The sequence below is a fragment of the Leuresthes tenuis genome, unplaced genomic scaffold (assembly GCF_036924035.1).
Source record: "Leuresthes tenuis unplaced genomic scaffold, fLeuTen1.0.hap1 SCAF_9, whole genome shotgun sequence".
NCBI classification, from domain to species: domain Eukaryota; kingdom Metazoa; phylum Chordata; class Actinopteri; order Atheriniformes; family Atherinopsidae; genus Leuresthes; species Leuresthes tenuis.
In genome coordinates, this window is record NW_027325363.1 from 5,546,446 (window position 1) to 5,561,037 (window position 14,592).

At 43.1% G+C, this 14,592-nt stretch overlaps 1 protein-coding gene across 3 annotated transcripts in view; it reads right to left on the reverse strand.

The window, feature by feature from the left end:
* Positions 1 to 6,054: 6,054 nt before the first annotated feature.
* cdon (cell adhesion associated, oncogene regulated) overlaps positions 6,055 to 14,592 on the reverse strand; it is a 31,350-nt gene continuing 22,812 nt past the window's right edge. Inside the window, exons 12-19 of one of the 3 annotated variants that reach the window (XM_072391994.1) lie at positions 14,120 to 14,301; positions 13,106 to 13,211; positions 11,607 to 11,729; positions 11,138 to 11,329; positions 10,070 to 10,368; positions 9,868 to 9,947; positions 8,768 to 9,009; positions 6,055 to 6,721 (exon numbers count right to left, since the gene is read on the reverse strand). In XM_072391994.1, coding sequence (XP_072248095.1) covers positions 6,576 to 6,721; positions 8,768 to 9,009; positions 9,868 to 9,947; positions 10,070 to 10,368; positions 11,138 to 11,329; positions 11,607 to 11,729; positions 13,106 to 13,211; positions 14,120 to 14,301 — 1,370 coding nt within the window. In that variant the 3' untranslated portion in view covers positions 6,055 to 6,575. Of the gene's footprint in view, positions 6,722 to 8,767; positions 9,013 to 9,867; positions 9,948 to 10,069; positions 10,369 to 11,137; positions 11,330 to 11,606; positions 11,730 to 13,105; positions 13,212 to 14,119; positions 14,302 to 14,592 lie in introns of all 3 variants that reach the window. The other 2 variants (XM_072391995.1, XM_072391993.1) reach the window with 2 other exon arrangements.

Genomic DNA, 14,592 nt, shown 5'->3' on the forward strand with positions numbered 1-14,592 from the left:
GCAGATCTACAACAAAATGTGTGAAAAAGAAAAGAATCAAGGTGTTGCAATGGTCCAGTCAAAGTCCAGACCTCAGCCTGACTGAAATGCTGTGGTGGGACCTTAAGAGAGCTGTGCAGAAACCAATGCTGCAAACCTCAATGAGCTGAAGCAACGCTGGAAAGAAGAGTGGGCCAAGATTCCTCCACAACCATGTGAGAGACTGATAACGTCACACAGAAAACCATTTCTTCACTTTATTGCTGCTGAAGGTGCTTCTACAAGTTGGTGGACCATGAGGTGGGCTTAGTTAAAATATCAGGCGTTTTAGTTCATCCAAGGTTGTATTTACTTAACTTTAAAACCTGTTACACACTAGAAGTTTTTTTTGTTATTATGCTCCCATAAGAAAAAACTTGGATGTACTTTCTTTTTCACATGACTGTATGCTGGAATCATGGACAGATTCCATTCTTTTCAGCTACTCCTTGTAAAGAAAATTACAGGCAACCACATTTTACAAATTCATCTTAAAAAAAGAAACATTCTGGACGTTAGCCTTCAGATGCTTTTTCGCTCTCTTAAAAGAATCATCACTATGAAACGTATTAACATCTTTGAACTCAATCTGGAAGTCCAGTCTGCACTCACAAACTGTGTTCTTTTATACCAGCTTTATTACATCTGTTTGTATTCTAGCGGATTTCTAAATATAGCCCTTCTCTCCTCTTCAAAAAAAGAGCTAAAGATGAAGCCATTACTAATTAGAACCTTCTCGGCAGACCGGGGTTGCCTCTAGTGAGAGCGGGTTTATGGACTGCTTGCAGGGCAGCAGTGCCGAGCCTCAGCCTCTTCTGTTGCTGCCTGCAGGCCCAAACATCAGCCAGATTTTACTGCATGAAACCACTAATGATGCTCACTGTTTGTCTCCTAAATCGAGTCCAAACAGAGACTTTTTTCTTGCAAATGAGATGCTTGTATGAGGATTTAGAGTTCTATCCATGTAGAAATTATGTAAAAGACTGCATTTTGAAGTTCTCACTGCACAGCTTTCATGTGTATAATCTCAGATGAGACTCCAGTGATCAGCAGATGCTTTGATTTGTATTTTGACTGCCTTTTTAAGGGTAAATTTTAACCTGCGTGTGTTTTTGTGGCAGCCTCAGAGGTCCCAACCTTACCGGGCCTTTGTTTTCATGTCACGTTGTAAGTGATGGAATTTCTGAAAAGGCTATCTCCACCAGTTTCTTTAATAATATATGAAGCAATCGCGTCATCCTGACACCCTATATTTTTCTCTCTTGGGTTTAGCCAGTGGCCCAGTCATGAGTGGAGAGCCGGAGAGACAGGCAAAATGGAGCAACACAGGGGAGGTGGAAACACTGATGAATAATTAAATGTGATTCCAGTGTAGTTTGACAGAAATCTCCCTGTCACTCCTCTGGCCTCGCTCAGTCATTCTCAGTGTGTACAGCAGTGTGGACCAGAGAGGGGACACGCTAAAAGCACAGTGGTAGGCCTCCTAACTTTAGATTTCCACTTGTGGCGTCACACAGGATCTGAGGATGCCTCTCTTTTTCTGCTCGCTCCTCTGCTGGCTGGTGCTTCCTCTACAAGGTAACGGCTCTTTGTGTTTTAGCTCACTTTAACAAAGAGGTTCAGGTGGAGGCAAGTTGAGGCAAGTTGCCTTCCTCTTTACAGCAAACTGGTATCATTATTTTGTCAAACTGCTGAGCACAGCCAGAGGGAGAGTCATAAAATTTGATCTATCAAACAGGCCAGAGTATTAAATTATGTGTTGTTTGTCCCAAAGAGCTGACACAGTCCATTCCTAACAAACTGTGAGGTCTTGAAAAAATTTCTGACTTCACTTGCTAATGAATAAATCTGTCAATACCGCGGCTGTTCTGTTGTGTTCAGAAAACAACAAAAGCTCTTCTTTTCATGTAATTGCCGTAACTGACTCTAGCTGTCTTGTGTTACAGGTCTGGAGATATTTGATCCTGAGGAGGTTGAATATATTCGCTACAATGCTACTGCAACTGTAGGAGGCTCAGTCACCTTGGACTGCGGCTCTGTCATGCCCACCATCTTCATCTGGGGCTTCACCAAACCAGGAACTGATAATAATGTTGCAGTGGCGCATAACTATGGGCAAGGCCCGAAGCTCCAGCCTCAATCCAGCAGCCTGGGCCGCATACAGCTGCATGCTAACACATCTTCTTTAGTCATAGAGGAGCTTGAGAAGGACTCAGTCGGGATGTACACCTGCCAGGCTTTATATGAAACAGACGAAGGAGCCAGGATTACATTTTACTTCACTCGACTGGATGTGGAAGACAACTAGTGATCTTCAAAACATAAGCTTCAAAGCAGAACTTGGTAATCTTGAGAAGACGGTTGGCTTTGCATGAAATTTTGAACACGATGGGGAGGTCCCTCCCTCTCTGCTGTGCTTCAGCTCTGTTCCCAAAGTCCCCCCTTCAGACGTGGCTGTCATCCAAACACACAGGCCAGTAACCCGTGACTGACAACACTCAGAGACTCCTGCTGGCTCTGACTGATTGTTTTCTCACAGATATTGTGGATTATTGCATATCATATTAGAAATAATAGGAGGAGTCAGATTTCCAACAGTTTCAGCAAATATAATATCAAGTTATTTTTGTTCAAGGTATCAAGTTTTGCTTTAAGATTTGGTTCATCCAAACTATCTTGGAAAATGTCATCTGTTATATCTAGTAACCACATGAATATTTTTGTTTTATTTGCCTCGGTAGTTAACTGTCTTTATTACCATCACATATCAACGGTGGTTGTAACTTGCTGCACATGGTCAGAGTATCACTATGAACCTCCTCTGTACTGACTCAGCTCTGTTCAGTTTTATTTGGTATCTCTGCCCTTTGTGAGTTACTCCAAATATGTAGAATTTTTTTGACTCCTGGCTGCTTAATAATGTATAAATAAGCTAATAACTGAACTCTGTCACATCCGAACACCCTGAGACATTGTTGAAACAACCCATTCCTCCAGGCCACACAGATGTCATTACACAAGCATGACCACAAACACTGTTTGTCTCAAATATATGTTTTTTCATCTGAAATAGTAGTTGCTATTAAAGCAGAAAGTTTTGACATAGAGGTGATTAGAACTACTGCTAGTAACTGATCTTAATAGAAATATATAGCCAACATCTGCGTTTGAGCACTGACTCACCAGGCAAAAATAAATGAAGAGAATTTCACCCATAAAAAAGGTAATTTCAGGGGAAATCTTTTTAGTCATTGTAGGAAGTCGACACAACCTGTAAAATCAGTTTCGTGATGTCAAACATTAATCTGGAGTTTTGTCAAGCTGGAGAAAACCTGCACTTCGTAACAAAGTGAGAACACCAGGCTGATGTGTAACACATACTGAAACACTTTGATCAGTGGAAGACTGCACCATTGTCTCCTGCAGACATGTAGACCTGCGGGTTGTGGTTTTCATTTCAAACACTTTCCCACTCTAGTTTTTTCCTGATTATTAGAACCATCTGTGCTCTGGGTTCATTAGACAAGACCAATTTTTGTGCTTTGTTTTCCATTTAAATATATTGTTCATTACAGTTCCTGTTTCATTCTAATAAGAACCCTGCTGAGTTGTTTTTCTTTCTTTGAGGGCATTAGACTGTGCTTATTATTCAACTACCGTGTGTTGTGACTTTGAATAAAATGATCACCTGTGGCAGGCTCAGGGCTAAGCGACCCATCTCACCATTTTAGAGAATAATACTCGAGGAAACAGACTTCTCTGAATAATTTCTGGGAAACTTTTAGCCTGTATGTACTGACGGATACTAAAACAAGTTGTCTTGAATAATGAACCTGACTGAAATAAAAATCTTTTCTGATTTCTGTGCACAGTGAATAAAAATAACTGCATGACCAGGTTCACCCTGCTTGTTTTCAGCAGGCTCATCAATTCACAACTGAATTTACATGAAGAGGGGGGAGTTAAATGAGATTTTTCCACCTGATTGTATCCAACAGGTGCAGTTAACAAATGCAGCTGCTCTAACAGGATGAAATACCAGCTACGTGGCACCTTCTTGGATCAAGACCTGAGTCTGATCACAAATACAGAGCAGATATCCTTGAAGGGGAAATTGGATTATTAGTCTTACAGCATGTGAGCACATCATCTACAGGGACCCACTGGAATGCTGTTGGACTTCATCCAACTACAACATGCTTCACTTGTAGTTTGTGACATCTCAAGGATAAAACCGCCCGAGGCTGAATCAAGCAAGTTAACAACACACTGCCCGATTCTTAAGAATCGCATTCATTCAGGGTGTGCTGGAGAGGGGAGTGAGAGGAAGAATAGAGGGCGGAGGGAAGAGGGACTGGCGTTAACAGGTCGGCTCTGCAGCAAGGGGCAAAAATTCCAGGGTGGACAATGAGCTTTCTTGTTCCCATGGGCTCCTTAATGAAGGGGTGTAGCTGCGTGGGTTGAGGGTGCAGAGCAGGACTGAGGGAGAGTGCCGACTGACAGACGTGGGAGATGGAGAAGCAGCTCATTTAGAGACAACCTTGCCCTTATCTTCTCCTCATCAGCCCAGGCTGCATCTGTCAGCATGCCCTCTCCCTCCACAGACCATTTCCCTTTCATTTCCAGCTTCATTTCCTACACATTGTTTTGTTCCTTTTTCTTCCAAAGAGCACAAATGGACACTTGAACGAGCCACAGCAGGGAAATAAAGTTAAAGTTGAAAGGAAACTTAACGAGACTGTGCAGAGAAAGGCCAGTTCATATCATTATTCTGGACCATTAGTTACTTTCTGTTTTGGTTGCTGACTTAAAAATCAGGATACATCAAATACATTTGAGGGTTTCAGGGCTGAGAAACCAAGGCAGCCTGTTCCTGGGAAAGAGCTGAGTTCAAGTCAAGCGAATCTGATGAACGTAGCCAGACATAATCGCGCTACAGCCGCCTTCAGCACTAAAAATAACTGCCGGAAGGGGCTGTGCCACGCCTCAGCAGCAAGGCGAGTAAATCTGGGTGCCAGGAATATCTAGTATACCATCACGGAGAAGAGAGATGCCAGGCGAGCCGGGGCCTGAGGACTGGCAGCCAACTCTGGCAAAAAAGACGGGCAGACAGGCACCAAGCGTGGAAAGCCTGCACCGCAGTCATCCTCAGTGTTGCACAGCCAGGCCTGTCATCTGCCTGCTGCAATCCTATCAAATCCAATCTGCCAGCACACCAGGGAGATTATTCTAAAGCCAACAGAGGGTGTGAACTTTTAGAAAAGGGGTTTGGCCAACACAAACTGACATCTGAGAAGTTTCTGCTACAAGTGTTTTATGAATGAGCAGCTCATCTTCCTGCTGTATCCAATATACCACAGCATGCTTTGCAGAGATATTAAAGCTACACCCACAACAATGTTGCCAGCAACTTCTTTTTGCATGTACTAAAGGGCCTGTTCACTCAAATCCAATGTAGGCCAAAGTGCTATCTAAATTTTATGAGATTTTTCCCTCCAAGTGGAGATGCAGAATATATTTTTGCTGCATGAATTACTGAACATTCTGCCCACAGCTTCAACAATGTGGATTAAAAGAAGTGAACTTGCATTTTTGTAAATCACGTGAAGCTTTTTTTAGCTGCTTGTGACATTTGTACTTAACTTTAGATTTTTTTCCCCTTCATGTGGCTGAAAACCTGCAACTTGCATTAGAGGGCTGCACCAACACAGAACTTCTGTTTTAATGTAACTGCTCCACTTGTCCCAACAGATTGGGGCCAGTAGGTCAACAGTGCTCTCAAAGCAACAGTGCATTTTGTGTAAAGTGATGAGCCATCATGTATTCAATGAAGCAAAGAGCAGCAGCCTTAACTGAACAGTGAAGGGAGTGTTCACCCCATTCAGGGGTCACTGCAGTGGAACAGCCCATCGCAGAGCCACATCAAAGGCCTGCCAGAAATATAGATGGGTTTGGACCAAGGATGGGAAATTCACTGCAGCAATCATTCATCCGGCACTGCACATGAAGGAGGGGAAGAAAGACATTCAAATTGGGTTCTTTTTGGCTCTCCCATATCTTCTCTTTATATTATTACAAAACTTTACACAGACAATTGCTAATCTCCAGACTTGAGTGGAACACAGAAGGACAAAACAGCAAAAAATAAAAAGTATTTCTCATCCAAGGGCATAAATAATATAAAAGACAAACTTTTTTCTTTTAAACAGATACATTCATATGAAATAATATTTTACTACTACAAAAAAATAAATAAGTCATCTAAAGAGTTCTTGATCTTTTATGGGTCTTCCCTCCAGTGGGATACAGTTTCTGTCTTTTTGTTTCTCTCCATCTGGCTTTGATCTCAGTCTTTTGGAGTCGCTTTTTTTATTCCCTCGCGTCACTCTTCTCCCTTCAGTCTGACAGTTCTGCGTCCTTGTCACCGTAATATGCAGTGTCTCTGACTATCCCATCACCTGTCTTCCTTCTCTCACTGTGACACATCCACCTCTCTCTCTGCCCAGTTTCTCTTAACTCTCCACATGTGGGGGAGTGTGCTTGCGTGTGGGCTGCATTCAGGCCTCCTGTGGGCCGGGCTGGATCAGCTCTCCTGCCAGGCTGCTGCTGCAGATCCAACCAGGCTTCTCGTCACAGTCCAAGTCTGGCAGGCCGAGACTTTCCCAGCAAACCACCGCGTCCACGCACTCTGGCTCCTCCTCTGCTGCACACAGATACAGGGAGACGAGAGTCTTTGGTTTGTACTTCATATCAAAAAAGGCATGCACAGATTCTGGAGAGGGCCTCAGTGTAATTTGTGGTGATGCTGCATAGTTTGTCTGCAGACAACACGAGAAATGCTGATGATATAAAACCGCACTGGTATGGCATGAACAGAACAGCAACAGTTCAATTTCAGTGCTGAACCATGAAGATCTTGAAGTGAGTGTTACATAATCTAATTTCTCAATTTGTAAAGGACAAAGTAAGGACAAAGTTGACATTTTGGGGGAATATTATATTCAACTTCTAAATTTTCTAGGAAAAAGATGGCTCTGCCTCCGTCTCTGGGGGTTCAGGCACTGGATGACCAAAAGCACCTGGACCCTAAACATCCTGGGACTTTTTTCAAGGTTTCAAGGAGCTAAAATCTTTTTTCAGCCATGAGGCTTCTGCAACTCCCCTTAAGTCTAAGGTACAGTGCAGTTTAGGCATCAATCAAATCAATTTAAGTTTTAAAAAAAGGAAAGAAATGTCTCTCTCTGCGTAAAGTCAGGCTACAGTGCTGGTCACTCGGCAGCTCAGAAAGCAGACAAACCAGGAAATGCTTAACTCAATGCCACACATTTCTATGGGGCCGTGCGTGTTTTTGATCTGCTGTGAAACAGATTTGACCATTTTATTGCTCTGACTCACTGCTTTAAACTCACGATTGTAGTCATTCCTTCTAATTCATTCTCGTTCTCACTCGACACACGACTTTGAATATTGTGTTTACAGATTTAGTAACTATTCCTTCAGTACAACTTAAAATTGGGATATTAAATCTCAGATGACAGAGACAGAAAAGCTCGAATGAACAGCTGGGAATAGGTCAGAGCTGTAATCCCCTAATCCCCACCTTGAAAGTTCCAAGCTACTTTCTTATCATGGCTGTTATAGGGGATAAATATCTCCCTGGAACCTCTTTTAGACCCCCTTTAATCCCCAAAAGATCCTAGTTTCTGGTAAAAAGTTCCTATAATTGAAATGCAGCTGCCAGTGTTTATGCAAAGCATGACAGTGGTACCAATAATTCTATCAAACTCTCAGTGAGAAAGCAAATAAGCAGATCTATGAAAATATACTTTAAAATCAGAACTGGGCAACTTTGAATTTAAAGAAATACAAGCTGCGGGTCCATTCCTCTCTGCTGTGCTTCAGCTCTGCCTCCCCACTAAACTCACTGTTTTCAGTCAGGTGCTCTTTAACATTGCATTAGAGACACTGAAACCCCTTTTGTCATACAGGGGTTCCAGTGCTGGTGCTAAAGCCAGTTCTAAGCAAAGAAACTGGATTGGTTTTCCACCAGCCATGTCAAACTTTAAATGTCTAATGTTTCAACCTCCGTTCAGCATATTCCTAATTTCTGTAGGGAACAATAGTGCAGGGAGAAAGTTTATCTTCACAAAAACAAAAATGGTGTCTCAACATCACCAATCTAATTTGTTACTGCTGTTTTAAGCCACAGTTGTTGTTTGTGAACCTCTTGCAACACGCTCTCTCTTGAATTAAAAAACAGACTAAAAGCTACAATGGCCCTGGATTTTTAAACCTGATGGTCACAACATTTCATTTGGTTTAGTTGGTCTTCATAATCCTGCTCCATAGCCTCCGACATCAGCGGTTCTTTCTTTGGCCCAGCAAAGAATTGGTGTCAGTGTGGCTGTAGTTTATCAATGCTGGACAGGCTTTGGCAGTCAAAACAGAAAGAACTGGTTTTAAGTTAAGTTTTGGCTCTAAACCAGCACTGGAGTCATTTTGGTGGAAAAAACCCCAGGGAGAAACAGATTTGTGTCATTTGTACTGCTGTCAGGTCTCAGCGATTAAGTTTCCAGGTTTTCCTAAAGCTGTACCTTTACATCTTCTTCTATAACCTCATAATTCGACTAACATACCACAGTATCAAAAAAACACCTGCAATTATGTGAGATTATCTGAAATACCCAAAGCCAGACAGGTTGTATGAAATGACATTTCCTCACAGCTGTCGAGAGAAGATGTGTCTCACCAGTGCTATCTGCTGAAGAGTTTTCAATGTTCCGGATTAGACAGCACGAGTGCTGTGAGGGTGAGGACTCCTTGTGCTCATCTGGCTCGTATCCAATGTCTGCCTCCAGGTCGGAGCTGTGGCACTGTGACGGAACCTGGCCCAGAGGCACCATTTCCAGCCCATCTTGCTGGCAGGGCGCCACACGATGCATTAGAGGCAGAGTGCCACTGGAGAACGTACCGTTGGTCTTGTTGTAACATCTGCTTGGAGACAGAGTGAGAAGGAAAGTAAAGTGGAGGATGCTCAATAATAATGTGTCAGATGCCTGTTTGGTGGTGTGTACAGACCCACTGACTCTAAGCAGTGCTCTGCATACTGCTCTGATTCTTCCCTGCTGCAGATAACTAAGTTTTCCACAAGACACAGGAAAGCACATATGTTACCACTAACAGTGTGCAGAACTATTGAAGGTGTAACATAACTGAAGCACTTACACACAGTTGCAAGAACTGTATTCAGCAATTGAATCATGTATTAAAGCTTCAGGCCCACAACCCTTAAAATAACTGTGACACGTTGTGGCTTTGTTTTTCTGCGAAGTCACTGAAAGCTGAACGTTGCAGCAAGCTTCCCTCTATCGGTGCATGATTGGATTGAGACCACACCTCCTTTTTTTCCAGCAGCTGGAGGTAAATAAACATAGGGCTCATTAGGTCTGCTGGCTGGGTGCACAAAGAGTAAACTGTGCTGCTGGGGACGCTTAAGTACATAAACAAGACAAGCAGGAAGAAAATCTATCTGTGTGTGTGTGTGTGTGTGTGTGTGTGTGTGAGAGATAGGCCCTCACAAACTCCCAAACACTTCTTGTCAGCTGCATCTTATGAAATACAAGTAATGTTTACCATTTTCGGCACAGCTTTACTCTGCAATAACCATGAGACTCATCCTTTTTGTTTCAATTTCCATCAAAAATATACATATTTTTTCCAAAAGTAGCAGGCTGATTTTTATGGGATTTTATGTTCCCACACCTAAAAGCTTATTGTGCTTTTTCTGCAGGAACATTGCGATTTATTGTGTGTAACTGGATACAATTAACAACTAATAAATTCTCTAACCTGTTGTTGTTGCAGAGGTTCTGACAGCTCATACAATCCGAAGACTCTGTTTGAGGAAGAGCTGTGTACATGCTTCCACCCTGACAAGGCAACACAAACAGCAGATTGAACATAACTTGAATTAATTGAAACCTGCCACCAGCACAGTGTGAATGAAGCCATCTCTCCTGGTTTGGAGAACTTTCTGGGCTGTGGCACTCACGTTCAGGTGGTGGTGAGGGTGTGAGTGATCGCAGTCACGCGTGCTGTGGGGCAGCGTGCCTTCATGACCATGTGGGTGGCCAGGTGAGAATAGTCCTCCAGAGCCATTGAGCAGCGCCAAGCCATTGGGGAGTTTGTGGTGGAGGTGATGGCACCCCTGGGGTAACATCTGGCCACTGTGCCCGTAGCCCCCATGGATGCCTCCATTGATGTGGCTGGTGCCAGGCGCCAGTGTGGTGTATTCGAGAACATGGCCGTTCATCTCTGCTGGCTGGCACAGGTAGCGGGGAGGGTCATACTCTGCAGCGCAGGGGGTAAAAATCAGGTTGAGAGTCTAATATAAAGCTTAATCTCCGATTGATCTGCAGCTTCATTCTTCAGATTTATCGTTGCACTTAATAATTACTGTTAATAACTTAATCAATCAAAAACATATTATTAAAGAAGGCAGAAGAAGACGTGCACTATATATGTAAGTGAACCCCTCCTAGATCGCCTGTAGTTGCACCCCCCGGAGCCTCTTACAGTTTAACATTGAGTTACAGGATTCACACGAACAGTTCTTATTACGTTGCCATTTCTTTACTTCTGTCAGCTCTCACAGACCAAACAGAAGCAGTTTAGGACTTTTGCTTTCAAATAACCTTCTCTGTAGCTTACGAAGAAAACGAATGTTAGCAAACAGCATAAATGGTGTAAAAAGAGCAACAGAAAGTGACTCATTTTCAGTTTTTCTCCAAAATGTTAAAGGTATAAAATGCCAATTATTTCCAATTCCAAATGGTCAAGTAAAGAGTTCATCAAACGACAGCCAACACTTTTGCAAGTCTGGTGGGATCTGCATACGCACTTGGAGCGAACACTTGGAATATGCTTCACAAGCCACCTTAGGACCAACTATCCCTAGAAATGGGGCAACATTTGTGCTTGTGGTTCATTTTGGAGCAAACTGCAGTTCAACTTGGGAGTGCACACAACTTTATAATGAATCTCTTTTAGAATCATTATGTAAAATCTCACAGGACAAGCAGCTACTGGAGCGCAAAGTTGTGCTTATCTGGAAACTCACTGTGCATGTTGTTCTGCTGACGATTCCTCCATAAACACATGGCAATAAAAGCCAGCAGGATGAGCACCATCACCGCTAAAACACAGCCCACAATCAGGTAGAGTAGTCCTCCTGGGGTGCTTGGTGGCTCCGGAGGGTTGATGTCAGGTGGGGTGATGGGGTGCTGGCTGGGTGACCCTGGTGACTGACGTGCTGCAGGGGAGAGGGGACACAAGGAACAGCTTCAAAGGTAAATAACACAGTACCAAACGGTAAAATGCAAGTCTTTGTTGTTTCTTAAACTGGCTTCAGACGATTTTTGTCATAAATATAAATAAAAGTGAATTGAATTGGCCTCATGAAGTTCATTTAGTTTAAATTTACAGCAAGCGATGTGATTATTAAATCCACAGACTTTGCAGAAACGCGCCTTGACTTCAGATAAAGAGGTTTGGTAGAAGCATGACTCGTGTCTTGGGTGTTTTAATACCTCTGGTCTCACAGATCATAACGTTGCTGTATTCACTCTGCCCGCCATCATTAAAGCACTGCATTTTGATATCATAGGAGGTCTCAGGCTGCAGTTGTGCAATCAAGTGCCAGCTTTTTATACCTGAAAAAAAGAGGAGATGGAAGTCAGTGCCGACTTGTGTAAACTCACAACCAATATTTATGCTTTGTCCTCATGTCTCACAGTTCTTTGGAGCTTGTGTTCTTCCATGCTCCTTCTCTCATTCACCCCCTTCTTTCTTTGCTTCTGTCATCCCACCCTCATGTATTTCTCTGTCAGTCCCACGAGGACCCAGACTGCTGCTTTACTCTAATCGAGCTCCATATATGGCAGCTTCATGTTTGCTCTGGCTTGCCTCCAGCAGTCCTGCTCCATACTCACACCACTGCTGTGCTGCCTCACACTGTCGCACGACAACGTGTTCTGGGATCACAGACGGGACACAAACGTCCAACGTGGAAATGCTACATTTCCAACAAGTGGGGTTCGAAGAAGTTTTGGTGCAAGAGTTCATCAATGACAATCAATTCAGAGGTTTGTGCTCAATCATAGATTTAATGAAGGCAAAAGAAAAAAAAAACAACAGGGAGTATATACTGAGTCTCAGTGCTGACTAAGTATATACTCAACTGTCTTCAGCGCAGATGACAAGAAAGCTCGTCTAAGAGTGTTCAGGCTGTACTGAAGAATAAAGGTGGTCAAAACTAATATTGACTTTCAAGCTTGTTAAAAATGCACAAACTCTGTTGATTTACATACTGTATTTGTATTCATCTTTGCACTAAATCACTGCATTTGTCTCCTGTTCTCCTGACAATATATTAAGACTTTGGCACCTACTGTAACTCGTTAGGAAAAAACAAAGAAAATGAGTTAGAGCGGGGGTAATATCAAACAGTAAGTATTGGTGTAGTCTATCTCTTGCTCACTTACGTGTCAGTTTTACAAGTAGCTGTAACGCTTTACATATTATTGTTTTGTCATCAGACAATGTTTCATATCCTTCACTTTTGTGGCTCAAAGAAGCTCGCTGGATACCCAGCCTGACCCCACATTTGACCCTGACAGTTAGGTGCCTAACTGCTAAGATGTTGAAGAGCGGTGTTAAGTGAATGTACGCCCCTCCTTCCCTCCCTGTACCAGGCTCAACTGTTAGCATTCCTTGCGGCAACCCGAGCCCCTCTCCTCTGGTCGGGCTCATGTTACAGCTCTGGACCATTAGCTGGCAACCATTTATTAAAAACAGATTTCAAAAAGCCCTGCTGCCCAGGGAGAGCACTCTCTATAAATCAAAGGGCAAAAATGCCCTCTCTCCACTGCTCCCCACTCTCGACTGAGTATCCATTACACTCACAGCTCCCAGTTTATCTGCACAGCATGAGCTTACGTCCACGACAGGATGACGCTGTCGACAAACACTTTGCAAACTCAATCTGCGGTGGAAACATGGTCACACTTTAAAAACACATTTCTCTTACCGTCCACCACATCTCTTTTGTAGTCACTGTCATTGTCGCTGTCTGTGGGCCGGTAGTAAATGTAGAAGCCCTGGATCGGAGTGTTGTTGTTACTTGAGGGGCTATACTGGATGGGGAGGGGAAAATGTTTGTTAGATTGTGGCAATTACTTTAGAAAGAGAGGACCTTTTTCCAGCAACTAATGGTGGGATTTGTTATCAGCAGATGTAGAAGACTGCAGGCTGGGCTGCGATTGCACTGTCTGTCTGAAGCTCAGGAAATAATGAGAGTGTCTGAGGTTAAGTGCAGCAAATGTGGGGAACTATCTGCATTCATCTGCTGCTCAGACCGGTGTGGGGATGAGAAATTACTTTAAAGACAGAAGAATCAAAAAAGTAGAGGAACCGGAGCTCTAATCAGCACAGCCGCTGATTTAAAGGTCTGATTGAGTCTTGGCTGCTAGTGACCTCCAGCTCAAGCACAGGTGAGCCAGCTGGAAAAGATAATGCAACACCCAAAATTCCTCAGGCGGCTCAGACAGAAACATTCAAGTTTACTTGAAACCTGAAAGTGCATATAAGAATGGAACATAGTCACCATTTGGTTTATCGTGGTGTTTTTGGAGTCAACACCAACTCAAAATCTGATTGGATAAAAATATGTCTCTTAGTGGTTTAATATGTACATGGTTTAATATGTAATCATGCAATTATTTTCAGGATTACCAGCACAATGATCAGATGGAAAGAATCTAGCTAATGACATCACAATGAGCAGTGGGAAAAATGTTTTGACTTTGTGTTTAATGAGAGAAGTCAGTGCTTTTTGATTAGGATGCCAGCACGTCGACATTTGCTTCAGGTTCGTGATCATGATGGCAGCATCCATCCCTTTTAAACTCTCATTCTCATTGTAAAGAAAAACAAAGTGGTGAACACAATTAGAAGGTTTACATGCATCAACAAGGCCAAAAAACACAAGAAGACAGATTACTTAGACGGCTTCAAACTGAACTGCTCAACAAACTCGACTTACAGTCCACCGCAGCATGATCTGCGTGTCGCTGATGGCATCCGTGGATGATATATGAGGTCCCACCACCGGCCGGTCGGCCATGCGAGAACTGGCCTGCGGCACCTGGTACGACTTCGAGGGAATGCTGTGGGGACTCTCGCCGTACATGTTCATGGCTGCCACTCGAAACTTGTAGTTGGATCCTGATAGAAGAATGAAATGAATGAAGTAATGTTAGAGAGCAGTGGTGCTGGGCAGTAAATGAAGTGTCCTGTGGTGTCCTCCTGTTTTGTTGTTCAGTTCAAACGGTTTCAGTTGTGCAGAAATACGTGCTGCTTTCTCACAGCAGACCTGTAATTTAGACTCCCTTTAATAAACATGTCCATGTATTCTATTCTATGCAGAACTCAACTAAACTGCATCTACTTTTACACCAAGTAACAGTAAAATATTTGTATGGTGCAATTCTGACTTCAAGGAATGTTTTCAGTCCT